We start from the raw sequence: 12,633 nt of genomic DNA on the forward strand, positions 1-12,633 counted from the left end.
GATGCTGAATCAAACCATTGATTTGCCAGGCCCTGCCCTCAATATCAAACTCATAGACACCACACAGCTTCTTGTGCCAGACTGATATTTAACCTCACAGCACAGACATTGTTCCCCGACTAAAGTGGCTTGAGGAAAGACATTAGAAAAGATGTTGTAGACAGCACAGACCACACTAAGAAGACTGGCAGCAGGCCCGTAGCCAGGCAGGGGCACAGGGCTGATGCCCCCTTCCAATTTTGCCCTGCCCCTCCCAGCTCGTGTTGACTGCAGCCGTAGCTGCACCAGCTGCTGTGCAAAAGAGGAGCCTCAAGCCCTCAAGTCATCAAATTTTAACATGCAGGTTTCTTTGTGGGACTTTTTATAAGGTACTTTTAAGGTTGTTCTAGATGACTAAAATGACTGTAACAATAAACTGAACTGAACCGAAACTGGAGCCTCAAGCAGGCAGAGCGGCAAGTAAGCTCAGCAGTTCTCTGTGCTCTCGGGGTGAGATGGGTGGGTGGGGGAAGGGAAGAAATCAGAGTGCCAAGGGGAAGGGAAGAAATCAGAGTGCCATGGGCAGTTGCACCCACTGCAACTGCCCATTGGCCCTTGGCTGAGGGAGGGAAGGAGGCTGGCTGGCTGGGCTTGATGCAATGGAAGGCTTTGCAAAAGCCAAGGAGGAGGCTCCTGGTCAGTCCAGCTGCTTCACTCAGCGACCCTCCAGTGATTTCAGACTTGGAGCTGTGGATGTGATGGGCACCACTGCACCTGTCCATCAGCCGCTCAGGGATGCCAACCCACCAAGTGACATCATCACTGCACGTGCCTCCACCCCCCTGCCAACAAATTTCTGGCTATGACAGGCAAACGTTAAGTGGTTTAGCACACCTGAAACTTGTAAGAAACTTGGTTTAAGAAATCTGTTTTGGAGGTTTTAAAAGTTGATTTTTACCAGTTCTATTCACCTGTCATATAGCAATACATTTTTTCTCAAGGCGGATTCAATAATCCTTGCTGCATTCGTCATAAGCATCAATGTATGAAACATGTTCTGCTTGTTTTCATTTGTCTTCTTAGAGGGACATGCCATCGAGTCACAACTAATTCATAGCAATCTCATCCATGGGGTGTTCCAGGCAAGAGATGAGCAGAGGTGGTTTTCCATTACCATCCTCTGTCCAGAAACCTGAGTCTTCCCTCGTGATCTCCCATCCAAGCGCTGTGGCTGAATCTACTTAGCTTTCAAGCGCCAATGAGCTTGGGCTAAGATGGACTTCTTGGGAGAGGTGTTATTGTAATTTAGCACAATCTGGCTTTTAGGAAAATTCCTTCCCTGCTAGTATTGTATACAGTTTACACATTCACGTTTAAGTAAAGTTTTACAAGATAACAGGAATGAGTACTTTAGGTAGATCCAATGAAATAGGGTTGAGAAGACCGTCAGTCTTGAGAATCAGGATTCATGATAAAGTCCTTTGGGAAGTTATCACTTTGTTCAAGTACACACATTTGTAAGAGTCACAGCTAAGGTACCATACCAAAAAGGAAAATACAAATGGGTTGTTAAGAAAGAAGCCTCCATAGTTGTTTATTCATATATTTTTATTCTTGTACTTGTTTCTTCCCATACTTTTAATAGTATTTAAGATCCGTTTATTCTGATTTGCTGGTAGTTTATCTATGCTTTCAGTTGCTATTGCTAGTCCTATTTGTGTCTTGAATTATACTTCTGATTCTTCTTTATACTTATATAATTGTTAGAAGGTTCTTTGGGGTCTTAATGTTGAAAGGCATGAGGGGAAATTTCTAAATAAAAATATAGCTCATGCACACAGTTAAGTTGTACTTCATCTCAGAAGCATTTCATGTTAGAAAGGCTCACTGTGTACAAGATGGGAAGTGCTACAAAGCTGAACTACTATGGGAGAGCATTAGAGAAGTCAGTGTGGTATAGTAGCTACAGAATGTTGGGTTAAAATTTAATCCTGACAAGACAGAGTTTTTCTGGGTTAGTAGAAAGACAGACCTGGTACTTGAGATCTCTCCTTGGATGGGTTTAAAGTCCCCTTGAAAAACCAGGTTTGCAGTGTACTACTCAACACATTATGCTTGGATGGGTTAGCAGCAAAAGGAAAGCAGGTCGCTAAAGAACACAACGGCTAGATATGGTAAAAGTCAACACCAGCCTGAGCATGGAACAACTCAAAGAAACAGTACAACATTGGAAAACATGGAGAGAGCTGGCCCAGAGAATTGTCAAGAGTCAGATACAACTAAATGGTTAACAACAACAACTCAACATAGAAGTCACCTTCAAAAACCAGGCAGCTTCTGTAGTTTGGACTAGAGTGCTTTTGCCCAGCTTTGGCAGGTGCACCAACTAGATCTGTTCCAAGGTCAATCAGATCTAGCCTCTGTGGTCCATGCCTCAGTTATATCTAGACTACTGCAATGCACTTCAATTGGGGCTGTTGACACTACCCTTACCCAGCAAAGTGATGCACAAAGAGTTGGCTCCTTTCCTGGAGCGCCGGGACCTAGCAACAGTGATCCATGCAACAGTCACCTCAAGATTGGATTACTGTAATGCCCTCTACATGGGGCTGCCTCTGTGCCGAACCCGGAGGTTGCAGCTGGTGCAGAACGCGGCGGCTAGGCTGTTATTGGGGCTCCCGAAGTGGGAGCACATACAGTCGGGGCTACGCGGACTGCACTGGTTGCCAGTTACTTACCGGGTTCGTTACAAAGTGCTGGTTATTACCTTTAAAGCCCTATATGGCCGAGGACCTGCCTACCTGAGGGACCGACTTTCCCCATACGAACCCCAGAGAGCACTGAGGTCAGCAGGGAAGAACCAGCTGGCTGTCCCCGGACCAAAGGAGGCAAAACAACAAAATACTCGCACACGGGCCTTCTCTATCACAGCTCTGCACCCATGGAACCAGCTCCCAGAAGAAGTGCGAGTCCTGCAGAGCCTTGACCAGTTCCACAGGGCTTGCAAGACCACCCTTTTCAGGATGGCCTTTGCCGGCTGAGTGACTGATGCTAGGTGACTTCTATCACCATTATTTTTATGAACAGAATTAGCACCTGAAATGTATTTGTTTTAAATTGGAATGTTTTTAAGATTAATGTGATTTTAAACCTTTGTATAATTATATGGATATGTTGTTAGCTGCCCTGAGCCTGCTTCGGCAGGGAGGGCGGGATATAAATAAAAATTATTATTATTATTATTATTATTATTATTATTATTATTATTATTATCATCATCATCATCATCATCATCATCATCATCATCATCATCATCATCATCATCATCTTCAACAAGGAGCCTAAACTAGTTTCACCAGGACTCTGCATGCCCAGGTCTTTTGGAACCAGAAGTTCTTTTTACCATTGAACCTTTCACATTCCTTATTTCCATGAGGATTGTAAAAATATGAAAGGTAACCCTTTATTAACTCAACTTCACAGAAATCATCTTCATAGCTCCTCTAAGAGCTAAGACAATGGTTTTCAGTTTACAAGTAAAAAAATGATGTCGAGCTTCTTCAAAGCCCCCTACCAAATTCAGACTTAATATGATATCATAGTTTAATTTAACCAACCACAGTAAATCTGTCTTCTGAATTTAGGTTATTTTCCTGAACGGTGGTTAGTCGAGGTACATGAAACCATGTTTGGAACTTGGTTTATTAACTAGTTTCTCTTAATAATGGTTTTGTGCTGAGGACACTCTCACTCAAACCTGTCTTTTTTCTCTCGGAGGCTCCAGGCCAGCCCCAACTACACAGACACTTGGCAAGAAGGGTTGAAAATCCAAACAGTACTTGCTTTTGCAACTTCCAGCAAGCAGTTCTCCCTGCTCATCTCTTCCTGTTCTTAAAGGTGCAGGAATGCTGACACACTTCTTCCTTATATGCTGCGCTTGAAAGCCTTACTTCTTTCATCTCCCAAAGCAAAGTTGCAGCAGAGCAGGTCTGGGAAGTGGGTCACCCCATGCTTGAGGTCTTCCCGCTGCTCAAATGCTAGGCTGGTTTGCCCACACGGTTGGGAAAACTACTTCAAGAAATGTATTCACACTCACACACGTTATTAGCATTCAGCTAGGCTTCAAGGCAGGCTACAGAGGCACAAACTGTGCAGCACAGCAAGGAAAGCACAGAAGATACTTTGGGCAGTCAAATGCCTTCAGTTATCCTTGCCAACAGGCACGGCTGCAATCTCCAGAAGCTGCCCTGAGCCTGCTTTGGCGGGGAGGGAGGGATATAAATCCAATAAAATAAATAAATAAATAATTTTTGCGCAGGTGTGGAAAGTCCATATCTCTTTCCAGTCATCTGTGCCTCTGCCTGAAAAGCAAGAGTGGGAAGTGTGCTGATCTCCATATCTTGTTTGCTGGCACCAGACGGGAAGGTGAATTCCAGCAGCAGAAGAAGGTTGCTGACTGAAACTTGGGATGGGGTGGGGACTTCTATTGAATCTTTAGAAACTAGGGCACATGCATATGTATGCACGGTTCACTTTAATCAGGATGTCTTCTGATTTGGTGTGAGGTAAAGATTAACGTCAGGGAAAGGAAAGCATGGATTTACGGCCCTGCAGTGATATTTGGTAAGAAGAAAGTAAGCTGTTAACACAGTAACGATTTCTCTCAAGTCAGATATCACAATTCAAGTTGGGATGGCAACCAGAAGACTGAGACAATCTGAAACTACTATTTCTGATCATCTGTGAGTTGCAGTCTGGTTTTATAAATCAATCATGAGGTGGTTCAGAAGTAACACAGAACCACTCTTTAATTAAACTAATAATAATAGCTAATGATCACCCAAGTCTGGTACCTAGTTCAGGTTCCTCCAACCAGAGGTAGTGAGTTATTACAGTTATTAACTCAAGTGAGTCATTAACCACCACAGCTGGATTTTATTAGGATTTCACAGTACCTATAAACGTAGTAACCTAGTTTAATCCTGGCTTGTTTTCCTACTGTCATTTCATACCTGCCCCACCAATGGAGTGGGCTTGAAATCAAGACCACTCTAGCCATCAGCCAACTTTTGCTAGCATCAGGTCCCTCCCCAACCTCATGTCCAAGCCTACCATGTAACACATGCTCTTCCCTTCCCTCCCACCCTTGCTCTCTTAAAGACACAGCTATGCAGCAAGCTCAACAACAATAACAACAACAATAATAATGTTATGCCAGTGGAGCACTGGCTATGTTAACTGTACTCTGCCCACAATTTGGTTTACATAGCCCTACCTTATTCACATTTATTACTCTGAGACGATGAACTAAGGGTGGGTCTGGATGGAGGGAAAGGAAACTCCCTATCCCAGAGTTTCACTCACTAAGTTCTCTTTGTATTGACAACTCATCTGTTACTTTACAGGCTGTTACTGCTTGGTACATGCTTTCTCTGTTCAGTGCATTTAACACTATTCACCTGTGAATTTATTTTAAAAGTGGTGCAGGTAAAGTTTATTGTCTGTGGCCAAAGGCCATTACAATATGAGCACATAAAACAATCTCTCACACACAAAATTACAAATATAGGCGTTAAAATAAGCCGACCAAAAGGGCTGATCAAATAAAAACATTACTCTCAGTAGATACAGCTTTAGCCCGCATTTTCTTGGTTAAAGTGAAACTCTTTATAAGAGACAAATGGATCAGTGTCTGAGAGAAGAAAAAGCACCTTCTTTGGTTCTGAAGAAAGGTTTAAATCCATTAAAAGCTCAATAAGAAATCTGGTTCTAGGCTCTGCATAGAGAGGACAGGATATAAACAGTGTGATACAGCTTCTGGCTCAGGTACGTCGCAATGGCGAAGGGTCTGGGGTATTTTGGAGTAATGTCCGGCTAACAGAACCATTGGCATGGTTTGAAACTGGAACGAGGTATAGACCGTTCTAAGGTTGTGAGAAGGAATATTAACCAAATACATGGTCTAACATAGGGGTGGCCAAATTTGCTTAACATAAGAGCCACACAGAATAAACTTCAGATGTCTGAGAGCCGCAAGACATGAATGTCAGATTTTTGAGAGCCACAAGGCAGGAAGGCAGGCAGGAAGGCAAATAGATGCGGAAGAAGGATGGAGAGAGGTGAAAAGAAAGCAACTTTAACTTTTAATGCATTCTCCAAACCACTGGCTGGCTCAATTTGAAGAAGTGATTTAAAGAGAGAAATGCCTTCTCCCAGCTGACCAATGGGGTGGTGTGGGCTTCGAGAGCCACATGTGGCTCCAGAGCCACGGTTTGGCCACCCCTGGTCTAACATGGGAAAATTTGGAATGGGAACCTATCTGTTGCAGCATCACAGTGAAATAGCCAGTCCCAGATGTTGAAACCAGCTATAGGAACACCCTGGGTGTCGTCAGATATAGAATAACAGTGGAGGATGTGGTTAACCGAGCAGCATCATTTTGTAATAATGTCTACATGATAAATTGGTGGGGTTATTTATTTTGTAAATGGAAACTGGGATGGGATGTGCAGGCTCTTCCAGTGGCTTTGTGAGAGTTAGTTTTCTAGGTATGTGGTTAGCAGGCAGAATTCGTGGGCGGGAAGTTTGCCAGGTCTTCCGCTACGCTGGGGAACCTCCTGGCAATCGGGTCCATTGCCTGCCAGCAGCTCAAAGGCCAGTGAGGGGGAAATGGAAGAAAATGGGGGGTGGCATGGCAGCATTATGCTGCTGTGTCACTGCTTCCAGTGAAAACCAGAAATGGTATCATGACAGAGCAACACTCTAGTATTCGCCAAAAAACCTCTATGGTCTAACCCTCTGAAGGCATATATATATAGGAGAGAGTGAGTCTTCTGGGTCTACTTCTCTCCTCCACCTTGTCTGCATAAGCTGTAAGAGACCCATTCATTAAAAAACTGGTCACACATTGAAGGACAGGCGGCAGGTAGCATTTTGACAAGGACAGATCAGTGTGATGTAGTGGTTACAATATCAGACTAGGATCCTGGAGATCGAAGTTAAAACTACCACTATGACATGGAAGCCTGCTAGCTGACCCTGGGCCAATCACACACTCTCAGCCTAATCCACCTCACAGTGCTGTTGCGAGTAGGGCTGCCAAGTTCCCAGGCTGTGCAACCCGAACAGGCTGGACAGGGCTTCCCCCTTCCTGGAGGTTCCCAACCTGCCAGCCTGCATCGGGCCGGGGGGGGCGGTCCTCCCCCGATGTCGCAATGACATAACTCGCAGTGGCATCATGGTGCCAGCGACGTTGTGCACCAGCTGCTCTAGAAGCTTCCAGGAAAACTCTATAGTTTCCCCGGATGCTCTAGCAATTTGGGAGGGAAAACTCTATGGTACCTATTGTACCATAGAGTTTTCCCTCCCAAATTGCTAGAGTGTTTGGGAAAACCATAGTTTCCTGGAGCAGCCAGCGCATGACATCACCGATGTTATGACATCACTTGTAAGTGACATCATCGTGCCACACATGCAGAACGTACACAAAAACAGACCCCCCACCAGAGGCTGTGGGGGGACTTGGCAACCCTAGTTGTGAGGATAAAATGGAGGAGAGGAGAATGATGTATGCTGCTTTGGATCCCCATTGAGGAGAAAGGGGGAGCATAAAAAAGTCAATAAATCTTTGTTAATATTAGTCATAGTATGACAAGAGGGGAGGCTGAGTTATTAAAAACAAGGCCATTTGGAGATGGTCCTCCAAAAGCTTCCAGATCTTCAGAAACAACCAGAGGGAGGAGAAATAAAAGCATGTTCTTTCTCAAAAACACTACAGTTCTAGCCTGGAAAGTTTATGTCTTCTACATAGTTATGTAGAAGTTTGTTACATCCAAAAGAATTACCAATTTTAAATAGTGCTGTTCTTTTAAGCAAGAAAGAGTTTGTCTCTGTCCCGCATAAAATTCCTCCCCATTTAGTTTTAATCATGGCATTATGTTACATATACACCAGGGTTAACTTTTGACTAGACGCGAAACCATTTTTTAAGTTAATCATGGTTAGCAGCAGCTCAGTTAAAACTGCAGGGGGGAATTTGTCAGGATAGAGAAGGAAGCACCTCCCAATCTCTTACCATGGTTGTCTTAACCATGATTATATCTCCCTCAAGCCTGTCGGAGGACCACGGGTCATGTTGCTAGCATTAACTTAGCTGCTATGTGACCAGACAGTGAGGCCGAGCTCTTGGATACAAAGGGGACTTAGCAGATTTCTGAATTCTAAGCAGATTGTGAAACTGAGCACTGCAAGTATTTTGTGAATACATCTTGAGTTTCATACAACACCTTGTTTATGCCAATCTGTTCAGTGACTTCCAAGTCTTTTCATTAAAACAGAGAGACAAGTCCTGCTGCTTAGGAAGAAAGACAATGTTTTTTTGTGAACTGGAAGTTTTTGATTTGGTTTTTGTAATTAAGACAGATGGTATTTAGTACAGTAGATTCCATGAAATGCAATCATTTTCCATGTGCCACAATTAAAATGATTCAACAGGAAAAAGGGATTAGTAATTAAGTCACTTAATAGGTCAAGCTTGTGTTCTATTTGATCAGCTTTCTGAAGATTAAGCATTTAAACTACTAATACAAACCTATTCTAGGAAAAAACTGTAAAAGCATCTTGTGCTGGCTTACTTTTGTCCATATTTGTGTGATAGTAACATTCAAACATACTTCCAAGGGAACCATGTATGAAAGAAGTTTATCTCTGTACCCTACCCAGAACACATGCTTTATTGATAGCTCACCATCCAAAGGTATACAAGCTTGACAAAAACAAATATAATGAGAATTCAGACAACTAAGTTGGAAATTCTGTCTTCATTCTGGACACGGCATACAGGAGAAGAGAGGGAAGTATATGACCCTGCCAATTAATCAGGTTAGCACCTGTCACACCTTGTGATGTCTGAATTAAGACTTAGTCGTTCATCTACAAGGAAAGGAAAGGTCCCCTGTGCAAGCACCAGTCGTTTCCGACTCTGAGGTCACGTTGCTTTCACAACGTTTTCACGGCAGACTTTTTATGGGGTGGTTTGCCATTGCTTTCCCCAGTCATTTACACTTTCTCCCCAGCAAGCTTGGTACTCATTTTACTGACCTCGGAAGGATGGAAGGCTGAGTCAACCTGAGCCAGCTACCTGAAACCAGCTTCCGCAGGGATCAAATTCAGGTCGTGAGCAGAGCTTAGGACTGCAGTTCTGCAGCTTTAACACTCTGCGCCATGGCGCTCAAGGAAAGGAAAAGTCCCCTGTGCAAGCACTAGTCATTTCCAACTCTAGGGTGACATTGCTACAAGATACCCACAGATTTAACAATTTCTTTTATTCGCTAATCTGGTGACTTGTATGAACAAAGTTTAAGTCCAGTTTAAGGTATCTTTGAAACCAACGAGGTTTTATCCTGAGTATAAGCTTCTTCAGATTCTTTGAAACAGAAATCACCAACCATTACATGTAGGTAGCGGGTGAGGAGGATGTTGTCAGAAAGGGCCAATTAGAGCTAAAATTGGATTAAGGCAACTTTAGCTCTAATTGGCCCTTCCCAGCAACCTATATGTAATGGTTGGTAACTTCTGTTTCAATGTATCTGAAGAAGTGTGCATGCACACAATAGATTGCACCCAGAATAAAACTTTGTTGGTCTTAAAGATACCAGTGGACTCAAACTTGTTCTGCTGGTTCAGACCAACACGGCTACCCACCTGGATCTATCTGAGACCCATATGTCAGAAGATATGTGCCAACTTCTACATGGTGTCATAAAGTCTTTTATTTCTTTTACTGTGGCATATATAGGGTTTTTGGCCTCCAGGTGATGCCTGGAGATCTCCCACTTTCACAACTGATCTCCATCTGGCAGAAATCAGCTCCCCTGGAAAAAATGGCTGCTCCAAAGGGTGGATCCTATGGCACTATATCATGCTGAGGTCCCTCCCTGCCCCACACCCCACCCTCTCCCAGCTCCACCCCCAAAGTCTCCAGGTATTTCCTAAACAGACCTGGCAACACTATGTGGCAATCACATAATACAGGATAGTCAACTAAAGTCTGACAAGTCCTATTTGGGTTGCTTACTCTTTATGAAGATCGCTAGCAAGTAGACTCCTTAATTACACAAAGAGAGAGGCAAGTAGACTCCTTAACTACACAAAGAGAGAGCTATCAGTCCCTGTCATTACAATGATAAGTCTCACTTCATCTCCACTCAGCTAAAGCTATGATAATCTTATTAATGAAGATCATCATTAATCTGGGCGTATGCTACCCAGCTGTTGATTTATTAGAAGAGAATATCTCATTAAGATTTTTGGTGGTTGTAAACTGACGAGGAAGAACTGCTGAAACATCAGAATGTTCTAGTCAATGACTGTAATAACAAACTGAACAGGATTCTCCTGTGTGTGGTTAATGTGTGACCCCTGAATTCAGCCAAATTAATTATTTTTTAAAACAAGAAAATAAATTGTTTTTTACTTCACTTTCATTGTGAGATATATCTTGTTTTAATGATTATGGTGAAAGAGCAAATTTTCATAAATGTATGCAGTAATGCCATTCAAGAATGTTAACATCTGAGTATTCAGTGGTGGAAATCAGAAAGAAGAGCATTTTTCCTACCACAAATCCTCCAATCAAGTTATAAGTCTTTAAATTTAAAATATATTTCTTTCATCAAGATGGCTTAACTGTCAGACTGTGTTCAGGGCCAACAGCTAGCTGCTGAGGTCAAGTAGCTGAGAGATAACTGGCTACGGTTGAATACAGACAAGAGAGGCAATGCTGGTCAGCAAGGCAAAAGGTTTTTAAGGGAACTGCCTTTCCCACTCTGAATGGAGTGGTGCTTATGCTGACAAATTCACTGAAAAGATTGGGAGCCTAATTAGATGTTGCTGGAAAACCAGATTAACGGAACAGGAAGAAGTGATTGAGTGTTAGAATTGGGATTTTGCAAAACATTTGAGGAAACCCTGCTAGCGCTAGAATGAATTGATAATAACTTCCAAGACATCTGATTCCAAAAGAGAAAGAGCTAGTACATGAAACTGTATACTCTTTTCAAACGTAAGTATCTGAACTAAACTTTAGTCAGGTAAGCACTGAATTCTCTCGTTTTGAGTGCAATCTCAACATCTCAGCTAGCATCAGAATATATCCATGCTCAAAACTGAAGTGTGATTCATGCATGATAAATAGAGTGATCATAAGGGTCACTTTGCTGTAACATAAACCTATGGGGTCAAAGATCACTGTATTCTGTAATAGTGAATGCCATAAATTGTAAATGCTTCAAATCCAATAAAAAGGTCAAGTATCTTTCTAGCAAGAGTATATACAAAGAACTTTCTAGAGAGAACACAAAGCTTGATTTACTCACCAGTCGTGTGTTAACTACAGGAAACAGCAATGCCAAGAGCGCCCCATTTAACATATGCATCTGCAACCTAAAAAAAAACCATGCAGGTTACCTTTATTTCATAGATATGTATGTCCAATTACAGTCAACTTTTTAAAAGTTCCTGAAAATGTAGCATTCCGTAAATATATTATACAGAGGCCCCTGGTGCACATTTAACAAGGAGCTGGAGTCAATACCAATTCCTGACCAGTAAATCTGGATACTATAGTTTTTCCAAGACATTTGAAACAATCATTTAAGAAACATATACTGGGCTACTTTACACATTAGATTCTCTCTGTTTTTTTGCTTACATAGGAAGGACAGACTTTCATTCAGATTTTTAAGTGGCGCCAAAAAGAAAAGGACTATTCCAATAAAGGCAAAATTATTATTACAAACCAGAAAAATGTGATTTGGTTCATGGCATGCCCCATGGACCATCACAAATTTTTAGCCACCTCTGGTTTGGTGTGTGAGATTGTAGGGTTCCCAATTCTCAGTTGGGGATCTCCTGGTTTGGAGCCGTCTCACTGCTTCAAGGTTATCAGAAAGCGGGAGTGGGGGAATGTCTGCTGAGCACTCCATTATACTCTATGGAGACCAGTCCCCAAAGGGTATAATAGAGAATTGATCTGTGTGTAACTGGGGCTCAGGGGGGCTGTTTTTTTTTAGTACAGCCTCCAAATTTTCAGCATCTGGTGCCTCTCCTTAAAAAAAAAACAAATTTCAAAAAGATTGGACCAGTGGGTCCAATTTTATGAGCCCCAAAAGAAGGTGTCCCCATCCTCCATTGTTTCCAATGGATGAAAGACATTTAAAAGAAATATGATAGCCAGAACTTCCTTTGGAGTTCAATCTTGCTTGTCACAACTTTGTTCCTGGCTCCACCCCAAAAGTTCCCAGATATATCCTGAGTTGAACCTGGCAACCCGAGAGATTTGTGATAGAGCAGCCCCTCAAAGAGGATCTCTGGCTGACTCCCCTCTACCTGCCCTCCACGTCTGGAGAGGTCTGGATTTACAGGGTCTAAGTTATGCCCCACCCCCAAGAAGGTGTCCCCAGGAAAGTGTTGTCTGAGGAAACAATAGCCTGTCATTTCCCAAGAAAGCATTTTCCTGGGTGCACCTTATTTGGGGGGCCATAACTCCAATCTTACTCAAACTCGGAGGGAAGGTAGGGGAGAGTCAGCCAGAGATCCCCTGTGAGCTTGGTGTCTCTGGTTTTCATGGGATCCATTCTAGATACAGTCCTGAAC

General features: G+C 42.8%; 1 protein-coding gene across 1 annotated transcript in view; it reads right to left on the reverse strand.

Moving 5' to 3' along the window:
• TMEM164 (transmembrane protein 164) overlaps window positions 1-12,633 on the reverse strand; it is a 77,715-nt gene that overhangs the window by 28,183 nt on the left and 36,899 nt on the right. Inside the window, exon 3 of the mRNA XM_060249987.1 lies at window positions 11,355-11,421. Within this exon, the coding sequence (XP_060105970.1) occupies window positions 11,355-11,421 (67 nt within the window). The remainder of the gene's footprint in view (window positions 1-11,354; window positions 11,422-12,633) is intronic.

Source organism: Heteronotia binoei, chromosome 11 (assembly GCF_032191835.1).
Source record: "Heteronotia binoei isolate CCM8104 ecotype False Entrance Well chromosome 11, APGP_CSIRO_Hbin_v1, whole genome shotgun sequence".
In the NCBI taxonomy this organism is placed as follows: Eukaryota; Metazoa; Chordata; class Lepidosauria; order Squamata; family Gekkonidae; genus Heteronotia; species Heteronotia binoei.